This window comes from Ammospiza nelsoni, chromosome 9 (assembly GCF_027579445.1).
Source record: "Ammospiza nelsoni isolate bAmmNel1 chromosome 9, bAmmNel1.pri, whole genome shotgun sequence".
NCBI classification, from domain to species: Eukaryota; Metazoa; Chordata; class Aves; order Passeriformes; family Passerellidae; genus Ammospiza; species Ammospiza nelsoni.
Genome location: NC_080641.1, coordinates 6,469,149 through 6,491,373, shown reverse-complemented (window position 1 = coordinate 6,491,373; position 22,225 = coordinate 6,469,149). Strand labels below are relative to the sequence as shown.

General features: G+C 56.8%; 1 protein-coding gene across 5 annotated transcripts in view; it reads right to left on the bottom strand.

The window, feature by feature from the left end:
- LOC132076615 (myomegalin) overlaps positions 1–21,387 on the bottom strand; it is a 36,429-nt gene extending 15,042 nt beyond the window's left edge. For 4 of the 5 annotated variants that reach the window (XM_059477761.1, XM_059477763.1, XM_059477764.1 and 1 more), the window contains exons 1-11: positions 8,999–10,364; positions 5,583–5,702; positions 3,961–4,080; positions 3,637–3,729; positions 3,322–3,537; positions 2,652–2,810; positions 2,169–2,282; positions 1,823–1,960; positions 1,362–1,541; positions 940–1,134; positions 523–672 (exon numbers count right to left, since the gene is read on the bottom strand). In XM_059477761.1, coding sequence (XP_059333744.1) covers positions 523–672; positions 940–1,134; positions 1,362–1,541; positions 1,823–1,960; positions 2,169–2,282; positions 2,652–2,810; positions 3,322–3,537; positions 3,637–3,729; positions 3,961–4,080; positions 5,583–5,702; positions 8,999–10,147 — 2,634 coding nt within the window. In that variant the 5' untranslated portion in view covers positions 10,148–10,364. Of the gene's footprint in view, positions 1–522; positions 673–939; positions 1,135–1,361; positions 1,542–1,822; positions 1,961–2,168; positions 2,283–2,651; positions 2,811–3,321; positions 3,538–3,636; positions 3,730–3,960; positions 4,081–5,582; positions 5,703–8,998; positions 10,365–11,484; positions 11,588–11,849; positions 12,005–12,078; positions 12,203–12,885; positions 12,963–13,381; positions 13,493–13,918; positions 14,098–14,267; positions 14,327–21,225 lie in introns of those variants that run through there. The other variant, XM_059477766.1, reaches the window with a different exon arrangement.
- Between the last annotated feature and the right edge of the window lie 838 nt (positions 21,388–22,225).

The following is a 22,225-nucleotide window of genomic DNA, read 5'->3' as shown; positions in this document are numbered from 1 at the left end:
TGCAGCCTTGGAGCTGTGCTCAGCCTCAAAGGGGGTTTTAGCAAAGCTGCTTTAAAAATACCAACTCCAATTGTGGAAGAGACAGCAAACAGCCAGCAGGCTCTGCCAAGAATTAGTGAGACCTAAATTTAGCTCTCTTGTCCCCTCCAGAATGTGACAATGTCAGGGAGGGGATTACAATACAGCAAGGCAGCCCAGCCCAAGGAAGGAGTGGGTCATTGCTACAAGGTCAAAGGGTGCATGTCTTTCATACTCTCATGTGCCCCAGGGATTCAATTACTGCTCCATCAAAACAAAAAGAGACACTGAGTGACAAAGGCTGGTGAAATCAAGATCAGAACACTCAGGCAGCATTCCTGCTCCTCAGTTTCTCCTTCTCCTATAGGAAGACTTTTTGTTAATTCCACTTTCATTTCTATCATTCTCTGTGGTGCTCTTCTCTCTCCTATGTCTTTCTGTGGCAATCAGCTCTTTCTGAAGCCCCAAGGCCACAGGCAGAGGAACACAGTGCATGATTCTTACTTGTATGGGTTGTTTGTCCTGCTTCAATGGCCTGGCACCAGCTGACTGGGTCCCAACAGGGTCCTTCCCCTTCCCCAACACGTGCTGGCGCAGCAGCTGTAGCTCACTGCTCCTTTCAGCCAAAGCCTGTGCCATCTTCTCTGCAGCCACCTGATTGAGGGGGGAAATCAGGGATGACTAGGGTTAGGGTCCTAGTCCCTCTTCTTCCTTGGAGACTAAGGGAAACCACCTCAATATTCATGTGTCACTGGAGGCTCCAAGTGCTCTGCAAACCAGCTCCTGGCCCCTCACACCCACTCCAGTGCAGCCCTCCCATCTCTGCTCTGTTCTCTCAGTCCACTCCAGGGCTTCTCTCCGCATAACAACAGTCAGTGGCACCCACCTCAGCCTCCCAGTGTGGCACTGCACCAAACTCACTCTGCTCTGCTGCTCCTTGGTGCTCAGAGCCTGCAGCAGCTCCCGAATTTCAGCATCGTGCTCCACGGTTTGCCGGTTGCGGTCACTGAGGAGATCCTGCAGCATCTTCTCCTTGTGCTGGAGGCGCAGGCACAGCTCCTCTGCCACCTCACTCTGCCCGGGGCCCAGCTTGCACAGCAGGGTTGCTGTAAGCTCCTGAGCAAGGGGGAGGAAAGGAGTGAGACTGGGAGTTGTTCAAGGACTCTCCAGCCTGGGTGTAGCTGAGGGAGCAGTGTCAGCAGGCACAGGTATGCTCAAGTGCCAGAAGCAGCCAGCCTTCAAACGCTGAGCACAGCTTCAGGTGAGGCAGCAGCAGCCTCTGCTTTGGCACCACTCTCTCTATGGACAAACTGAAGGCTCAGGAAGCCAAGCTAAGGCCTTACCTCCACTTCCTTGTTCCTGTCATGCAGGCAGGTCTGCAGCTGTTGGATGATCCCCTCCTGCTCCTTCTGCCTGCTGCCAGATTTGGCTTCAATTTCCTCTTTGAGCCAGCGGAGGTTTTGGCAGGTTGCTGAGACCTGCTCCAGTTCCAGAGTTTTGGCTTTCAGGAGGCTCTCCAGGCTCTGAGTACCACAAGAGAAGCAGCTCAAGCAGGGACACAAACTTAATGCTAAATTAAGCAAAACTGGAAATTCTCTACTGCTAGCAGAGTCACACAGATTCACCCATCTGCTCCAGGTGGCCTCTCTGCCCAGCCCAAACAAGAGTGCGCCAGGAACCTGCCCCACTACGAGGCCAGAGGAAGCCAAACACCTGCAGACACTGTCCCCAGAGCACTGACAGGAAGGTGTGTGTGACACCCTGTCCCCAGAGCCCTGCTGGGCTGTGCAGGCCCAGCACTCACATGGATGGTGGCCTCGTTGCTGCAGAGGACACTGCGCAGCCTGTCCAGGTCGCTGCCGTGCTCCCGCATGGACACGCGCAGCTGCTGCAGCTCCTGCTCCTTCTTCTCCAGGGCACAGAACTTCTCATCTACTGCTCTCTGGGTGACAGAGGGCATCATTCACAATGGGGGCATGGGGCTCTGCAGCCAACACCCTCTGTGTGTTGGACTTCAGCTCCCCCTGCCAGGGGGACGAGCCATGAAGAGCATGCAGAAGATATGGTCACCCCCGGTCAGCCTGGGCTGATGGTAACCCAAAGGCTGAGCCTCAGGGACAGCTGAAACACTGCCTGCAACATGTGCTCACCTCCAGAGCAGCATCCCTGTCGCTGACACGCTGCTGCAGCTTCTCCAACATGGCATTCATGGCTGCAGGGCTCTTCTCCAAGCTTTGCTGGCATTGCAGAAGCTCCCTGGACTCCTAGAGATCAGACACACACCCCCTAGTACAACTGACAGTACAGAAACCTCCCCCATCCCAAGGGCAGCACACAGGGATAACTTCCTCCACCCAATGCTTGCTCTAGCCTCCACATTGAAGGGTGGCAGTCCCAGCACCTGGGGATGGCTGACTAGCCCTGCCAGGGCTCACCAGGCATTGCTGGGGCTGAGGTACATGGATACCTGTGCCTTAATCCTCACCCTGGGGGCCCAGAAGCCCTCTCCTTCCTTCCTTTCTTCAAAGGACATGCATGAAAGCTACAGACAGACTTTTGCATGGCCAAACACCAAAGCAGGAGCAGGGACTCCATTTAATTATGCTTAAGTCAGATCTTTCTGCTGATCTCACCTGCAGAAGCTGCTCCTTGTGTGCCAGCTGCTGAGTCAAACGCTGAACCCTCTGCTCCTGGGCCTGCAGCTCACGGCTTTTCTCCCACTCCAAAGTCTGGAGCTGCTGAGCCTTGTCCTGCAGCTCTGCCTGCAGCTGTTGCACCACAGCACGCAGCTCCTGCAAAGAAAAGGCAAATACCTTGGAATTCAGTCCTCGACACAACCATAAACAGTAGGCCAGTCTGAGAATAGCTATCTGCAATGCTACAACTTTCACATCTCAAAACACACTGCCATGGTGTTTGAATTTATTTCATTGCCCAGGGTATCCATCCACCTAAACCCCTTGCTCTGGCCACAGGCAGAGCTTTAGTCAATCACAGCTAAGCTGTGCAGCAGGGGACATGAACATCACAAAAAGAGATGGGACATTTGCAGAAGTTGAGTCCTGAGTAAGTGATGCACAAGTGACAACATACCCACTATCAAGGGTCTTTGCTGATTCTTAATCCTCAGCTATGACACTGAGGAGGTTGGAGAATTCTCCCTGCCACACATGTGACAAGGGGTTAGGCAATTGTGCCCAGTCTGCTGTCAGCAGAAATGATGAACCAGAGCAGAGTATTGACCACCTCAGTGCTCCTCAGTCATGCAAACCCAGAAACTTCCAGGCTAAGTGCCTGTCACACCTGGTTGTGTTTCCAGGTTGCCTCTTTCTGCTGCTCCTCCTCATGGACTGTGGTCTCCAGGAGCTGGGTTGCTCTCTTGGCTTCAGCCAGCTGATGCTCCTTCTGGCGCTGAGCTCTCTTCAGTTTCTGCACCTCCAGCTTGGTGCAGAAAAGGGCGTTCTGAAGGTCGAGGGGTGACATTTGCTGCTCCTGGGGTGACAGTGGGCTCTCTGACACCTACCAAAAACCAAAAAGCAGGGTGCACAGAAACTCAAGAGATTCTCTTCACATGAAGGATTTAAACACCTGATGTATGTGAGGCTTTCCAGGACATACCTGCTGCTGGCCCAGATGGTTTCTGTGTAACATGTCCCGCAGCTTGGCCATGGTCTCATTCTGCCCTTCGATGATGTGGTACAGCTCCTCTGTCTGAGCCCAGGCACAGCAAACCCCGTCAGTGGCAAAGCAAGCACCAACTCTCCCATCCCAAGCCTCCAGCCTGCGTTATGACACCTCAGCACCACATGAAAGAGGCTTTGCAAGAAATAATTTAGTGAGGTGCAGGATGCCAAGCAGTGGCTCAAGCATTCCTCCTCAGGCACTGCCCACAGGGCTGGAACAGAATTCCCTGTTTTTGGGAGCACCACCCTGAACTATTACCTTACTCTCTTTGCTCTTCAGGGCCTCATTCAGACTCTGGATTGTACGATCTTGCCTTTGTGTTGTTTCTTGAACAGATTTTAATTCGAAATTCAATTCATTCAGCTTTTCCTGTAACAACTGAAGACAGAAATAGGTTTGGTTTATTTAATCCTGCTTAATGCTCTGTGTAAACACCCTTAAGACTCCTTACACTCCTTACTCCATACAGCCCTGGTGTTGAACACATCGAGATCAACGTGGCTCCCTCTAGAGTCGGTAAATCCTGTTGGAGCTGGGTGGAGACCAATGAGCAAACACAAAGGCCCTTCACAGCACTTATTGCAGTGCTTCTGCTGCCTCAGGTGCAGGGCAGAGGTTCCAGGTTTGGGTTCACAGACCATACTGCCTCCCACATACCCCAGGAGAGCCTCACTCAGGCTGCCCCACAGCCCTCCCTCCAGTTCCTATCATTTGTTTCTCTTTACTCAAAAGGAAAGGGGCTGCTTCAGCCCAAAATCCTCCCAAAAATCTGAAAGAAAAATATCAGCATGAAGAAGCTACACATTCACTGATCAAATCAGTGGCTTATTTAGCATTAAGTTCTGGCTTCAGCACAAAAGACCCTGGCCACTGCCAGGAACCTCTCAGCAGTCTCTATGGCTGGGTTATAGCCTGAGAAACCTTTGCATTTGACGGTCTCACCCTAAAGAGAACACTACCCACTCAGTTTCAGGACAGTTTGCTGCTTTCACCATAAAGCTCATGACACAGGACATGTTGTGCAGTTAAACAAGTGCTCATTAGCATTTTTAAACATGCTGCCTGTTGACATTCTCAAAGTTGAATGATACATCTCTTCCTATGAGCTTACTCAGGACTCAACTTCTGGAGCTGGAGCTGGTGCTGCCACATCATTTCCTCCTGTTGTTCATCTGTTGACACACCTGTCCTGTTATCTCTGACCTGACACACCCCCTAACCTGTTTAAACTCTTCTAGCTGAGCCCTGGGTCTCTATTTCCATCAAGCTTTGCAGCCCAGGCAGCTGCAGCACCTTATGGCCATCCCCAGATTGAAATAATTATTCCATCCCAATTTTTTCCCCACATTTGATGTGAGGATTTTTCCAGAGGATATAGAGTTTAAGAGCATAATTAGGAACATATACCCTTCTCAACATGTGTTAGTATTGATCTGCCTCAAGAGAACTCAGATACATGTTTCTTTCCCAAGTATTTAAACAGAAATGAAACCAGGACTCCCTCTCCTACACCAGGCTCAGCCCATGCAAATCCAAGAGACAGGAAACACCCTTGTGCATCTCCTTCACCAGCTCCTGGAAGGCTCACCAGGCAAGTGGAAAGTTCCTCTAAAATAATGATTTGCAAAATTAAATATGGAAAATTTACACAGCAAGTGCAAAGTTCCTTCAAAAGAATGATTTGCAAAATTAAATATGGAAAATTTACACAGCCCAGCTGCAGGAAAAAAAAAGGTAAATGCTTTTAATTGAATCTGACAGACAATAGCCCTGAGAATCACACACCCTTGCTGGGAGAGAGGTGCAGGTACCAGGAGGCACCCTCTGACACTAACCACACCAGACTCACAGCACTGGATGTGCTCTCCATGGAGAAATACCTTGTTGGCAGCTTCAGAGTGCTGGAGTTGGCCCTGCAGCTCTGCTGCACGCACATTGGCCACGTGCTCCCCTTCTGCAGCGCCGCCTGGAGCTGCCTGCTGCCCTTCATGCTGCAAATTCTGCAAGGAGAAACACAGGGAAACATGAGACAATGGCCCAGCTCCTGCCCTGGCTTCTTCCCTTCAGCTGTCAGCCACCACAGACCCTGCAGCAGGGTTTAAACACGCCCCGTGTGCTTTGCTAACTGGCTCTGAGACATCACTCTGCCCGTGTGTCCCTTCCCTGGGGTGGCAGGCTGGCACCTGGCAGCTCTCTGCCTCATCTGCCACCAGTGCCCTGGTGCACCAAGGCTCTCACTGGGCTCCGTCTCCCCTCACCGCTGCACCACGAGCCCAGCAGCTTCTTGAGCTCTAACCACCGTCTGTGGGCTAAGTCATATCCCTGAACCTGCTCTCCTTCCCATGTGCCCTGCTGGCATTTTAAAAAAGCCTCAAAACCCACAGTGAAATGGTTCCCATGTTCTGTGTCTTTATCAAGCCTACAACCTTCAATCCTTCCCACCAGCTCCTAGCAGTCACCCCCTGCTCTGAACCCCTCCATTTGTGATTTTCTGGGCTCTCCTTCACCACTTCCCATGCTCCAGCACCCACACCGAGTACAATTCCCTGCAGCTCCTCAAACAGGAGCGAATTCAGTGCCACAGCTGAGATTTTTTTCATGACACATACCCATTTATTGGGAATGTAAACAGCCGGCTTTGTGCCACGTGGCCTGCCAGAGCCGGCTGGCTGAGCACAACACTAATCCCTTGTCATCCCTCCTTACAAGTCTGCTGTCCCCCGCCCAGTGAGTTAACTCCTTAGGGCAGCACTCCACCCCAGCCAGCCTCTGCAGCCCTCACAGGGCTCCTTCAGCATTCCTGAATATTATCAGCGACACACGACTGGCTGCACTGGTGCCTGCTCTAGGTGGGAGCCCTGGAAAGGGCTCCTGGATGCAGCACAGAGGCTGTGGAAACGTGGCAGGGCTTTTTGGAGCATCAGCTCCAGGCAGTGCAACACAGCCCCAGAGCAGTCAGCTCCAATTAGCCCTGTCAGGCTGAATCCTCATCCTCGGTGGGCACAGAAATGCTGTCTGTGGGGAAGCCACCAGCACAGGGGAGCTCCCTCAGATCTGTGCCTCTCACAGACACAAGTAACACCTCCCTTTACCCTGATGTTTTGTTAGGATTTCAGTGAATCCTTACAGCTGTGGTGATTACAAATTTTCTCTGCCAAAAGGCTCTGGATGAGGCAGGGAGACCGGCTGGAATCTGTCACAGCAGCTTATTTTGAAATAAGGCTGATTAAAACAGAGGGGGGGGGGGAAAGGAAAACACATTTCCTCAATTTTCACATTAGAAAAAGGGCTGAAAACCTGGAAAGAGCTATGAGCAGGGAGGGGAAATGCAGAGCCAGCTCCAGAGTCCAAAGTTCCAAAGCCCAAGCTGCCTCCCTTGTGCCTCCCTGCAGCCATGTCGACTTCTCCAACATCAGCATTTTACTGCCAATCTCTCCAGCAGCCCCAGCACACACTGAACTTTGAAAATGATAATCAGAGCCCGCTCTGAGCCTGCCGAGCTCAGAGTGCCCAGCACAGAGCCTGGCTGTCAGGAGGGCACCGCCGGCAGCTGCGGGAGTGCCTCACAAAGGCTCCCTCTGGTGCCACCGCCCTGCGGCTGCGCTGGGCAAGGGCAGGAATTGATGGTTCAAGAAACGGAAGATGGTACCTACAAGGTCACACGCCCTGACATCAGAATGCTCCACAAATGTAAAGAACTGCAAAAGCAGTAAGAGAACTGTGGTCCTGTATATTCTAGATATTCCTTTCACATTTATGGACAGGAATCGCTGGACAGCAGCAGCACCTGACTTATAGGAAGGGTGTTGCTTTTACAAACCGAAAGAAAAATCATTTGTGTAAGAACTACTCAGCCTACTGGCTGCATCTGCCTTCCCATTTTTGCTCTTCAAGCCATCCGAAGGATTAAGCCCTTCCCCCTTCAGCCAGACCCTGCGCTGAAGAGCTACTGCTGTCACACCGAGGGACCGGCAGTGAAAAATCCCGCAGGATAAAATCCTGGCAGGGCCGGTCGGATGGCAGAGGCTGCAGAAACTCCTCAAAACACAGCTCCTAGAGGGGGACGGCCACGTGTGACACAAAGCCAACCTGCAAACACGCCACGCTGCTCAGAGAAATCCCATTTTTACCCTGCAAACACACCCCAAGCAGTGAGAACCATCAGCAAATGAGCTGCCATGCCCTGGTTCACATCCTCGGCTGCCGGCGCGATGCCTTTGTGCTCCAAACTCGTTTTCCTACGTTCCTCCCTAGCATCGTTTCTCGAGCAGGCTTTTTATACGGCAAAAAGCCCACAGCTCCGGGAAACGCCCGAGCAGATGGGACAGCCAGCCGGCTAAAGAGCAATTCGGCACCGCCACAGTTGCCATAGAAATAAACGAGCATTTTCCTAATCCCACAGGCTACCTACAGCATTAGGCAGCACTATTGCTAATGGGAATGCAATTAGGCTGACACGGATATTCCACAATTGAACCTGACTGAGGCCTTCTATTCATTACTGGATGTGGTAAAGAAGTGAATTCAGCTTCTTGACAGCATACTAAAGGACATTTCATTAAAGCCAGCTAAACAGAGGCGACCTGGAGCTAGGACTGCTATCAAGAGAGATAACAGCATCCCAAAAGCAGGAGCTTTCATCCCCTCTCAGCAACACCTGCCACTAAGTGATAGATCTTTTCAAAGGATCAGAAAACAAACCAATTATCTTGAATACCAACCCTAAAGTCATCCTCTGGCACAAATCCACCTGCGAGGAAAACACCTTTTCCTCAGGGCACACGCCACAGATGCCTGGGTGGCTCTGCACGTTGGGCAGGTGGAGGCCTGACCTGCAGAGGCAGGGCTGCAGGCAGGCGTTCCCCCACGCTCCAACCATTACTCAGGCACAAAGACAACACACCTGCTGCAAAACACATGCCCAGAAGCTGAAAATACTCCCTGCAGTTGTGGATAAAAGGCACGCCGACTTTAAGCTTAAAGATGAAGTGAAAGTGGTGTTTTCTCAGCAGGAAAACGACAAAGAGCTCAGACCCACCTAGCAAGCTGCAGTGTCAGGGAGGGCTGATGGAGGGGGGGGAAGGGTCATGTCCCAGAACACCGGGAGGAAACAGGAGACAAGAGAATGACTGAGGAGAGAGGCAGCACACCTAAAAAGGACCGAGTTGCCTATTCTTAGCCCCTGATCAGCCACACGTGGCTGGCTGCATTATCTCAGCACAGAAGAATCCCCAGCGTGCTCGGCACTGGACCACGAGGACAATGCTCAATGGAAGGGCGGCACCGTGACCTCTACCTGTACCCGCAGCGGCATATAATCCTCATAGAGGTCATCCCACAGCTCCTGCAGCTCGGAAATTTCCAGGGGAAGGCCCAAAGGAGCTCTGGAAAACGATTTTCTGTCCGTGTTCATGAAGGAAGAACTAGCACATGCTAAGCCAGCAGAAGCACTGCCATCTGCCAAGTCATGGCTGAGCTTGGGAGGGGGCACGCTGGACTTCACAGGAATAGGCAGTCTGCTGCCTCGGGGGCTCTGAAGGGGTTTGTAGTCCAAAGTCTTGATCAAATTGAGGGCCAGCTCCAGCCTGTTCCCGCTCAGGGAAGAGCTCGGGGTCATGCGATCATCCGAGAAATCGTCACATTTCCCATTAGCTTTCAGCCCCTTATCTGCATCTTCATCCTTCTGCTGCGGAGGGCTGGCCTCCACCGTGGTGTCCAGAGACTCGAGAGAGGACGCAGGTGTGCCTTCCTCCATGCTGTCCCCATCCACAGCCACCCTGGAGCAGGTGGACTCGGCCACATCACACACAGACGACTCCTCGTTGCCCATGCTGGCCGACCAGCGGCTGGACAGCCCGCAGGAGATGCTCCTGGCCACCTTCCGGGGCACTTTGCAGATGGCCTCGTAGTCGGCGTCGGCCACACGCAGGGCAGCGCAGCCCCGGCAGCGCCGCGGGCGGCTCCCGGCCCCCTCGGAGCCGTGGCAGCTGTGCGGCTCCAGGCCGTGCTCCTCCTGATCCATCCAGTACTCAAAGCCCGAGTAAGTGAAGTCCTCCTGCAGGAGGGCAGCGTACCGCGCATCAGGCAGGTTGGACAGGTCCACGGTCCCCTCCCCAGCCCTGTCCTCCGTGCTGGAGTCGTCGTTGTTCCTGCGGTACATGCTCGCGATGCAGAACTTGAGACGGTCCTTCTCCAGCAGCAGCTTCTGCAGGCGCTCGATGGAGAGGGCCTCGATGCGGGCGATGACGGTGTCGAACCTGTAGATGCGGTCCAGCATGAAGGCACACTTGCTGCAGGCGAACTCGGACCTGCCGTCCCGGCACAGCTCCCTGCCCAGGACGTGGGAGAGCAGCACCTGGAGGTTCAGCTTGGCCGCCGTGTGGAAGATCCATCGCCGCTGGTTGCCGCACAGCTCCCGGCCGCAGATCCGGCAGTTTTCCTTCATCCTCGCTCCCTCCCGGCACACAAACCCACTCCTGCGGGCTCTCAGGAGACCTTCCCGAGGTCAGCACATCTCCCTCAGTCCCTGAGCCCGCCGGCACGTCTCACCGCACCAATCCCCTCTTTTTAGGGAGGTCACACGCCAGAAACCTTGATTCAATAGAAACATCCCACCCTGCGCGACCTCCTTCACATCCTCACAGCCACACCTGGGCTGGCCCCCCCGCCCCTCCGATGCTACTCCCTCGCCTCACAGCTCAAGCCCCCGATGCTGCCCCCTGTCTCCTCACGGCCCCCGTCCCCGGGGCTGCCCCTCACCGCGGGCCGCCCCTCCCGCCCCGGCCCCACCGCCCCGAGCCGAGGATGCTCCTGCCACGGCGGCGCCCGGCTTCTGGCTCAGATTTCAAGATGGCGGCCAAGCCCACCCTCCCGCGCATGCGCATGGCCCGCAAGGCCGGCCGGGATATGTAGTTGCCACGCCCGCTTATGCATGCGCAGTGGTGGCTTGCGCCACGCCCGGGCAGTGCCAGGGGTCGCGACAGAGGCGACAGTGATCGATCGGGACGCGACAGCGCAGGGATCCAGTCTCAGTGCCAGAGACTCTCTCACACACACACACACACACACTAGCGCTTGGCTCCAATGCAAGAGCCTCTCCCAGTGCCACGTCTCTATGCCAGTGCCTGTGCCACGTCCCCGTTCCAATGTCAGTGCCTGTCCCAATGCCAGGTCTGCACCCTAGTGCCTCTGCCAAGTCCCCATCCCAATGCCAGCACCTGTCCCAGTGCCGGATCCTTGTCCCAGTGCCTGTCTCAGAGCCAGGAGCGCCCCAGTGCCGTGCCCAGTGCCCAGCCGCAGCAGGCAGTGTGGGTGGGCACGTCCCCGCAGCACAGTGCCACCAGCACCTGCACAGCAGCGTCCCCACAGGAGCTCTCGCACTGACAGCCCGCGGCTGCTGGGGACAGCGCCGTGCCACCAACATGCAGCGCGGCCAGAGCTGTGCAGCTGCCAGGAACATGCCGCTCTGATCTCTCACAGCCCCGAAATCCTGCCTGGCACCACGCCAGGCTGCCAGGGGTATTTTAAGACTTGGGATTTAAATGGCAGACGGGAGCAAGCGGCACCAACACCCTCAGAAGGACTGCACAGGTTGGTGGCTCGTCCCCTGACAGCTCACACTGTGTCCTCTGAGCCCCCCTGCTCCTCCCAGCTCCTGGCAATCACCCAACCCTGCCAGGCTGAACACAGCACAGCCCCAGAAGGGGACAGGGATGACAACAACCAGCCAAGCCCTGGGTGGATGAGCTCCTCCCTGGGGTCTCCCCACCCTTGCCCACTTACCGGGGCCCCCTCCAGACACTGCTGCAGGTCACGCTTCTCTGCTGACAGCATCTCCACCAGCTGGTTGCTGGCAGCCAGCTCTTGGGTCAGCTCTTCGATCCTCCTGAAAGTGACAAAAGGGCATGAGATGCTCAGGGACTGGGATGGCCATGGGATGACACTGAGGACAAAGGTCAATCTCTGGGGCAAAGCAGAGCAGCCTCGGGACTGCTCCCCCCTCTCCCACAGACCAGCTCTCCCCCATTGCATCCCACCAGATATGCACTGCCCCTCAGTCATGCACATCACGAGCTCCTCGGTAGCCCCCAGGAACTGGCACAGCACACAGGCTGGCAGCATAGAGGAGACATGTCTGGGACACCTACCTCTGGGCCATGGAGCCACAGCCATTGTCGCTGCTGTCCTCCTGCTTTGTCCTCGCTGCTTCCTTCAGCTTCCCTGTCAGCTCCCGGCATCTCTCCGCCTCGGCTCTGGCCAGCGCCGTGGCCTGCTCGGCCTCACTGCGTGCCAGCCTGGCCTCCTGCATGGCAGCAGGGTGAGCCCCCAGGCAGCACCCCTGCCTCCTGCCTGGCCCCACCATCCCCTGAGACTCACCTCCTGCAGGAGCTGGATCTTGTTCTCCAGGAGCTCGTAGACGTGCTCCGACTCCCGCTGCCGCTCCTCGTACTGCTGCCGGAGCGTGGCCTGGCTGCGGCTGGTCTGGCTCTCTGCAGCCACCCTGCCGGGCACAGCACGGTGTGCCACAGCCTGCTACGGCATGGCATGGCACAGCACGGTGTGCCACAGCCTGCTATGGCACCTCCTGGCACAGCACAGTGTGCCACAGCCTGCTATGGTACGGCATCTCCCATGCCATGGCCTGGCACAGCACGGTGTGGCTTGGCAGTGTGCAGCATGGCACAGCACAGTCTTTGTGACAGCCTCCACCCCAAACCAGCTGGGCTGGGTGATCTGTACCCCTCCAGGTGCCCTCAAGCCTGGCTGCCCCCATGTCCTGCCCTGAGGACATTGCTCCTCTGGCAGCACCAAGCCATGCTTAGGCTCTGACCCACCACACACTCCCAAAACCAGGGTCTCACAGCTGCTGTGCCACTGCCCCCCCGCCATCGGTGCCCCATGGTGAGACACCCATGCCATGGCCCCTGGGCACGGCGCTGCCCTCCCCCCCCCCCCAAACAGGTGCTGTCCTTTATTTTTGGCTGGCGCCAGGGCTGTAAGAGGAGCCCTGTGGGTGCCCAGCCCCATTGCAAACCCCTCCAGCCCCATTGCAGGCCCTTCTACTGCCTGCTACGGGCAGGGTACAGGCAGACATCCCCTGTGCCCGTGCCCACAAAGTCACCACAGGCAGAGCATGGGCACCAGGTCTGCCCCGGGCTGAGGGGCTTGGCCAGCCCCACTCACCATGTGTTGTCCAGGGCTTGTTGCTTCTCCTGCAGCTCCCGCTTCAGGCTCTCCACCTCCACCTTCAGCTCAATGTTCTATGGAGCAGGAAGGAGGTGGGTAGGATGCCCTCAGGCTTGCCTGGACACCCCAGCCCCGCTGCCCACGGGAATGAAGAAGTGGCATGGGGGACCCCCCTGCCATGGCAGGGCTTTGGGTGCTCCTGTCAGTGAGTGGCGCAGGTGGCATTTTAGCCTGTCGGCTCCGGGATGGGATGTACCCACTCCATCTCTGTGCTCCCAAACTTGCACTGTCACCCATCTCGGGCTGGGGACTCCCTCCCCAACCCTCTCCCCGCTCCTGTCAGAGGAAACGAGAGGCAAACTCCCAACAGCAGCTCCCCCAGCCCCAGTGCCATAAGCCCTCCCTGGCATCCCCCCCGGCTACACTCCCCCGACCCCATTCCCTCCCAGAAAAGAGAGGAAACCCGCTCACCCCGTCCCCTCCAGGCACTCACCCGCCGGTAGACATCGTCGCGGCTGTCCTCGCCCTTCTGCTGGACGCGCTCCTCCAGAAAGTAGATGCGGAGCTTGAGGCTGAAATTCTCCTTTTTGAGGTCATTGAGGTGCTGCGAGAGCGTGCGGTACCCGTTAGCCATGGCCGGCGCTCCATGAGGCGGGCATCCCGGCACCCCTCACATGGCGCCGCCGGGACACAGCCTAGGCTCCCTGCCCGCCCGCAGCTCCCGTCGCTGGCCCCGCTGCTCTCCCTTTCCTCTTTTTTTTTTTCCGCCTCCCAGAGCTATTTGAGGAATCGCTGGAGCGGGGACAGCGGGTTGGTGAAACCCGAGCCCCGGAGGCCCCCACACGCCGCAGCCGTGAGGGCGGTGAGGGGAGCGTGGCGCCCGGCCGGGCCGGCCCCCTGTGCCGTCGCCACCTGCCCCGCCGCCCCTGCTGCGCTCCACACCCCGCCGCTGTCACCGGGGGACCCGGCACAAATCCTGCGAGCACCCGGCGGTGCCATGCGGGTCCCAGCGTCCCGCGGTCTCTCTCACCTGCTCAAAGTCCCGCAGGGTCTGTGTGTGGGCGAGGGGCCCCATCTCCAGGTCCCGGAGGAGACCCGTCTGCGCCAAGGGGTCAGGCTGGGGCTGGGCACCCGCGGGGCCGCTGCACCCCCTCGGCTCGGCTGGCACAGGCTCCTCATCACCGTCACCCCACAGCCCTTCTTGGGAAGCTGGCAGGGAGCAAGGGCGAGCAGCAGTCAGACCAGCCAAGCGGCCGCTCCACGCCTCGTGTGGCTCCGAGGGGAGCAGAGACAAGGGGACGCCTCGGGGCCCAGAAACCCACGGCCATCCCCGGGCTGTGCGGGACATGCAGGGGACCGGGGCTCTCGGGGTGCCTTACCCGCCATGCCTGGGGCTCCGGGCACCTCGGCTGGCACAGAGTCACTGCTGCAGGGGTCCCTGCAGAGAGCAGCACACACAGCCTGTCACACACAGCACCGGGATCCCCCCCTGTGCCACCCTGCGCTGTGACCGGGGTGCCACTGGTATCTGCACACACGTGGGGACACACGTGTGCCTCCCCACAGCCGCTGGGCAGAGGCTCTGAGTGCGCAGACACGAGGCCCTGGGGGCTGTGCAGATGGCAGTGTCCCCTCAGCAGCACTTTAGCTCCATTAGCAGCCCTGTCAGGGCCACCTGAGCCCCCAGAGCAGAGCCCACAGCTCCCAGGGGGGATCTGGGGCACGAGGCTGGGCCTGGCTGCTCTCGGAGGGACCCTGTGCCTCCGTGCTGCCATGGCTTTCCAGCTCGTAATTGGTTTTTATTTTCAGCTCGGACGTGTGAGTCATTTCATGATTTAAGAGAAAGAAAGAGAAACCCGACAAATAAAAATAAAAAAAAAAAAAAAAAAAACCAAAACACCTGGATTGTTGGGGTTTTTCTCCTTTTAAAGAAATCAGAATGTTTATTTTATAATCTCAGCCTGACAGCTTTTTGGTAGGGTCCCAGGGTGGTGGACACTTGTCTCAGCATCAGTGTGCGCCCACATGCATGAGGCTGAGCCCCAAAAGCCAAGGAGGGCCAGCATGTTCCTGTGGCACAAGCCATGGTAGGGGCCCCGGGACCGTGTCCCCAGAGCCTTGCAGCAAGGGACAGCACTGCCAACCTGGCCGGGAGCAGGAGAGGCAGACACAGGGTGCCACAGACCCTGCAGCAACAACCCGTCATGGAGGGAAACTGAGGCACAACGACTCTAAACACAGCAGCACTAAGGCGTGTCTGTGTGCCCTGCCAGACACCACAACCAGTGTGATACCCAGAGACAAAGCACCCAGAGGTGTTGTACCTGCAGGCACAGCACACAGAGGTGCAGTGCCCAGGGGCATCTTACCCAGAGATGTGGAACCCAGAGGCACCCAAATTTCAATAACCAGAAGTGTGACTCCTGAGGAGATGAGAGGCGCAATAGCCAGGGAGCTGTGACCTCTGGAGGCACAATTCCCCAGGAGAGGCAGTGCCCCAGGTGTGCCCCAGAGGCAAAGCATCCAACACTCAGGATGCACAAGGATGCACAACACTTAAGGAAACATGGTGCTCAGGGGCATGATATCCCAAGGCATGACATCCCTGGAGGCAAAATACCCAAAAAGGCACATTAACCATAACATGCAAGGCTTGACACCCAGAGGGGCAACACCCAGAGGCACAACAAGCAAGGAGGGACCACAGCCAAGTACTTGGTGCATAGGGAGACACAATGCCCAGAGACAGAATACCCATCCAGGCAGTACAACGCCCCAAATCCTGGGGATGCTGCGGGGTGATGACCAGGGAGCCAGGCAAGGGCTAAGGCTCACCAGCCTACACTGCTAACTTTGCACAGGGAGATGTGCACAGTTGACAGAGAGAAAGGATGAGCCGGGCAAAAGAGGAGGTCCTGTGAGATAGGATTGTCCTGCCCTGGCTCTGAAAAACTGCACAGAGCGGAACAAAGTCCTGTGACTGGAACTCTGAAGGACACCATGGCCAAAAAAGTAACTTTTTCCTGATTAAGGATTATTTAAATAATGAAACACACAACACTGCACGAGCAAATAAGCTTAATGAAATACATGCTGCCACATAAATTACTCTGTTACTCAAATCTCCATCTAGATCATGCAAAATGTAACACAGGAGGAGGGGATAGGATTGGGCTGTACATAAGGGGGATAAGAATTTCACCTGGTTAGGAGGAAGATCCAAAAATACCTTGGGGACAGTCAATGGGCTACTGCTCTCTCCCTTGTCCCAAGCCACAGACACCTTGCTAAGTTTCTGCATATTATTGTTGTTATTACTTGGCTTAACACAAATGCGCACCATCCTGAGAGGGAATAGAATGGGCCCAAAAGTGTTGGAAAAACAACAAGGAAAATCAGACCACCCTCTCTCCTAAAAAATGGCAGATGTAGAATATACTGCTTTGAAATCAGAAAAGGAGCAACTTAAAATGTACTTGGCCACAGGTGAAAATAGGGAAAAGCAACTGCAGAAACATTTCAAGGAAGAGAAGGAGAAAAAAAATTGGAAGAAAAGGTAGAGATGATGCTTGTGTGTGCTCCTGCTCCCCCTGACATCACAGAGATTAGAAAATGAATCATATTCCCTGAGGAACAGGATGGAGACATATGGGATGACCCAAATGACAGAAAACTGGGGGAAGATGGTTCTTTGCCTCTTTCAAATCCCCCTGAGTATGAAGGCAGATGCATTGTAGAAACAGAAGAGTCAACTGAGCCTTGGTGAATTGTGGGGAATCACAGATGGAAAACAATCCCATTCAATCTGATTCACTTTGAAAAGTGCCACAAACCAGGCTGGACTGAAATTCAGCAGGAGGAATCCTATCAGTGCACACATAGTAACAGCCCACACATTCTGATCCCAGGTGGGCATCCTCGGCTATTAATGCCATTTCTAATAGATAAGGGAACACAAATTCCAGTATTAACAGAGCAGGACACTGAAAAACTGGACAGAGCTGAAATCACTGGAGTGAACAGAGCAAGTGCTACGTGCCAAACCACCAAGGCTGATTTATGGCTCCCAGACGATAAGCACATGTCCTCCCCTCACTTTGCACAAAAGATCACAATGAAAACATTTTGGGTGTCAATGTTCTGAGCAGCCAAACCTGGCAACTGATGCACAGCAACGTTTGGTCCTCCTGTTCAACCCTGACCCTAAAAGAAATCCAGATCCCACATTCCCCCCACAGGGTGCTTACCCTCCCTCATTCAAAAGCTGCTAATGTACCTTATTTTAAAAGCTGCTGCTAATAATATCAATAAGCTGCTAATATATCAGCTGCAGAGCCCACTCCCCATGTAATTCACTGACTGATAATTCACCAAACTTTCACCCCATGTAATTCACCAGTTTGGCTAAAAACTGAATGGAGATGGCAGTTACCTGTTGATTACAGGCACATAGATGGGGTGGGACCAGATTTGGAGAAAAGAGAGATGCCAATGCCAGTGCTGAGCCTTTAACCACTGCTGTGCCAAATATCGAGGAACTGGTAACTCAGCTTCAGGGAGTGCCCCACCCATGGATGGCAACCCTGGATGTAAAATATATGTTGTTTGTGATTCCACTCCAGGAACACAACAAGGCTTCATTCACCTTCACCTGGAAGGGAGTGCAGCGTGTTTTTAATAGGCTGCTCCAGGGATATAAACACTCTCTCACTATTGCTCATAAAGCCCTGGCAAAATCTTAGCCACAACTGTGACCCACCAAATGTTACAATATATCAGTAGATCAATAATATCATCGTCATCTTCTTCATTGAATCATCCCAGAATGGCCTGGTTTTGACAGAATCTTAAAGATCATCTCCTTCCAATCCCCCTGCCATGGGCAGGGCCATCTTCCACCAGCCAATGTTTCTCAGGGCCCCATCAAGCCTGACCTTGAACACTTCTGGCAATGGGACATCCACAGCTTCTCTGGGCACCTCAGGCCAGGTGTCATCACTCTAACAGTAAAGAATTTTTTCCAACTATCCAATTCAAACCTTCCTCCTGTCAGTTTGAAGCCATTCCCCTTGTCATGTCACTACAGGCTCTTGTAAAAAGTCTCCCTCCTTCTTTCTTGTGGGCTGCCTTCAGGTACCGGAAGGCCACAATCAGGTGCGGTGCCCCTGAAGCCTTCTCTTTTCCAGGCTGAAGAGGCCAAATTGTCTCTTTGAGAGAGAATTCTCTCAAATTCCCTCATAGAGGTGCTCCATCCTTCTAATCAATTTGGTTGGAGAATATCCTTTGGTGGTTTTGCCAACAAAATACTAAAATACCCTTTGGTATTTTACCAATACCTTTTGGTGGTTTCACCCAAAATGTGGGTTTTGCCCATGTTTTTCCTTTTTCACAAGGAAAAATGTGAGCCTTGAGCTGTCCTACATCCCAGCATCAGAGGCCCCAGCAGGAGGTTAAGTTCCTGTGAGTCTATTGGATTAAAGAAGCCACCTCTGTACTCCTGCAAACCACAGAAAAAACAGAACATGGACAGAATCTACCTAACATAAAGGAGTGACAGCACGTTCTGGGAACTTTAGAATTATTATTAAGACAACTGAAGTTGTCCCATCAACTTGATCTCATATACCATAAATATATACCATATATATTTATGGGGAATGGAGATTCAGTGTACACAGTTCCCTTCTTAATCTGTGTCAAAAGGGGTTGGAAGAGCCAGAGAGAGCAGTAGACATTAACTGCCACTCTTTCAATGACACTGGAACATGATATTCCTATCTAGAGAAGGGCTTGCTGTCCCTGGTGGGGCAGTGACACAAGCAGAGCAGATAAGGAAAGAACAAAGGGAAGGACAGGGTGGGAATATCAGGGGGAATACCCAACTGACTGATACCAGGCCATCCTGTGCCGGTTACAATGCCTCAGACTGGGACCCTGGCAGTGCTCTTAACAACCCAAAAATAACCTTATGTCAGGGAAACAAAATGTGACTGCTCAGGGCCACCCTGAGGCAGGGCCATCCCAGGGCAGTGCCCAGCCAGCCAGAGTGGCAGCCCCATGCCAGGCCGTGGCACTGCTGGGCCAGCAGGAGCCCAGGGCTCTGCCACAGCCGTGGCACGTTGGGCTGAGCGGGGGCTCCCTCCCTCACTGCCCCAACACTGGGAATTTGTTTGCTGTGAAGGGGAGGCTGCTGCAGTGCTGCTGGGGCTGCAGGAGGACAAGAGCCCTTTCACGGCAGCCTGGAGCACGGAGCTGAGCTGCCAGCACAGCACAGAACGAGGGGGGCTCAGCCCTGGGGCCCCCCACTTGCTGGGCAGCACTGCCCACGCACCCCCAAGCCCTGAGGGGCAGCACATGGCCCTGACTCAGAGCACTGAGCCCTGACTGACTCACAGCACCTCCAGGGCATCACACTGCAGCCATTCCTCAGCACTGCATCCCGGGGTGCCATCGGGAGAGGGGACAGGGAAGGGCTGGCAGCCAGGGCTGTGTCAGAGTGGCTGCTGCCCATGGGGAAAGCATCCTGGGCTAAAGCATCCCCAAAGCACGGGGAGCTAGAACCCAGCAACAGCAACTCACCTCCTTCTGCTGCTGGATCACCTCCCGCGGGGAGACAGACGGACAGAGGGGTGGATGGAGGGATGGACAGCAGGGCCCAGCCGCGTGCTCAGCAGCAGCCACTGTGTGCCGGCGGCTCCGGGCTAGCAGAGGGGCTGTGCCAAGGGCCGGGAAGGGCCAGGGAGAGCGTGGCAGCTCACATGCCGAGCGTGGCACATCCAGCTCCCCGCTGACTCGCTGGCACAAATGTCTCAGCAGGGGCGGAGTGCCACCACGGAGGAGGAGGAGCGGGGACAGCCGTCCCCAAAGCCGCTGCCTGCCTGAGTGTGCGAGCAGGGCACGGCACGGCACGGCCAGCCGTGGACCTGACACGGGGCACGGCAACGAGGTCCCCATTGAGCACGGCACCGAGCGCACGGCACGGCACGGCACGGCCAGCTGCCAACCTGCACACGGGGCACAGCAGCAAGGTCCCCATTGAGCACGGCCGGCCGGGGAGCTGGGCTGGCGCTGGGCTGGCGCTGCCCCGCTCCGGGCTGGCGCTGCCCCGTTCCAGGCTGGCGCTGCCCCGTTCCAGGCTGGCGCTGCCCCGCTCCGGGCTGGCGCTGCCCCGTTCCAGGCTGGCACTGCCCCCGCTCCGGGCTGGCTCTGCCCCGTTCCAGGCTGGCGCTGCCCCGTTCCGGGCTGGCTCTGCCCCGTTCCGGGCTGGCTCTGCCCCGTTCCAGGCTGGCACTGCCCCCGCTCCGGGCTGGCTCTGCCCCGTTCCAGGCTGGCGCTGCCCCGCTCCGGGCTGGCACTGCCACTCTCCGGGCTGGCGCTGCCCCGCTCCGGGCTGGCACTGCCCCCGCTCCGGGCTGGCACTGCCACTCTCCGGGCTGGCGCTGCCCCGCTCCGGGCTGGCACTGCCCCCGCTCCGGGCTGGCACTGCCCCCGCTCCGGACTGGCACTGCCCCTCTCCAGGCTGGCACTGCCCCCGCTCCGGGCTGGCTCTGCCCCCGTTCCAGGCTGGCACTGCCCCGCTCCGGGCTGGGCGGCTCCGGGCGCGGCCCCGCAGGCGGGGCAGGGCACAGCTCCCGGGGCCTGGCACACACCGCCAGGCCGGCGGCTCGGAGTGGAATCAGGGATGGACACAACCGGGGAGGAGCAGGGGCGGCGAAAACGGGCATGGAGAGATGGGGCAAGCCAAGATCCCCACAGCAACACCAGCACCCTGAGCCCCTTCCTTGAGGGCTGCGCTTGGCCCAGCGCCTCCCAGCAAACCTCACATGCCCAGCGCACCGAGGAGAGCTCAGTGATGGTGCAGGCACCAGCCCAGGATGCTACAGCACCCTCTCCTCTGGCACACACACATTGCCCTGACACGCACAGGTCCCCATGGCACAGGGCAGCGAACAGCAGTGTGTCCCCGGTGCTGGACAAGGGACTCCTGGTCCCTTTCGTGCACACCAGCGGCTCCCGAGTTCTCTCGGGCTTGCCTGGTGCAGGGCCCAGAGAGCCCCCGACCCGCGGTCCCACAGCCCCGGCACCAGCCCCAACCCGCGGGACGCCAGCAGCAGGAGGGGACACCCACGGCCCAAAGGAACGGGGTTTGGGACAGGAGTTATCCGGCCCTGCTCCCCCGAGGGAGCGCACACCGATCCTGCCCGCATCCCGCTGCCGGGGGATCCTGGGCCTCGCCCTGCCGCGGCACCGCCACAGCCCGGCGTGGGCACACCGCGTGTCCGGGGCATCCCGACCGCATCACCGCACACGCACCCGCGGCACGGACACGCTCCTCACCTCCGCCTCGGGGCTCGCATCCTGCCCCGCCGGGCTCCGCCGCACCGGGCCGCCCAGCGCCGGGCCGGTCACCGGGGACACCGGGCCCGTCAGCACCGGGCCCGACACCGGGGACACCGGGCCCGACACCGGGGACACCGGGCCGGGCCGCCGGGGTCCCGCAGGCGCTGCCGAGCCGGCCCAGCGTGCGCCGGGGAGGCGGCTCTGCGGCACCGGCCGGCTCCGCCCGCTTCTGCTTCCCCTCCTCCTCCTCCCTGCCTCCATCCTTCATCTTTCCCTGCCTCCCAGCATCCTTCCGTCCCTCCCTGCTTCTGACCCCGAATCCCTCCTTCCTTCCTTCCCTCCATCCCTCCCTCTGACTCCGCATCTTTCCTTCCCCTCTCCCTCCCTCCCTCTGCCCTCTCCCTGATCCATCTGTCCATCCATCCTTAATCTCTCCAGCCGCCCCCAGCCAGGCACCATCCTGTCCCGGCTGACACATCCACCTCCCCACCCCAATTCCCCACTCTGCCCAGTCCCTCTGGACTGAACCCCAACCCTTCCTCACACTTCAGTCCCCCAGAAACAATCCACGATCCCTTCCTCTCCCCTCTCAATCCTTCTTCCAACTTCACAGTCTCCCCAGTTAGCCAGGATCTCCCATGGCACCCTCAAACATCAGTCCTGACATCCTGATTACCTGCCCAGTCATCCTTGGATGCCTCCATCCCAACGTGCCATCCTCAATTCCCTTTGCCACCCCAGAACCCCATGAGTCCCAGGTACTGTTCCAGTCCCTCGATACCCTCACTTGTTTCTAATTGTCCATGACTTCCCAGTCGTCTACTGGGACATTCCTTGAACTCCCACCATCCCAGCCAAACACCCCCAATCTCCCTCACCCCTTTCCTCTTCTTTGCCACTCCCCATCCCAGCTCCAATAACCCCAGTCCCCTTTGACACCCACAACTCCTTTACCTGCTGGACACCCCAATCTCGGGTTTTCTGTGGTTGATATGGC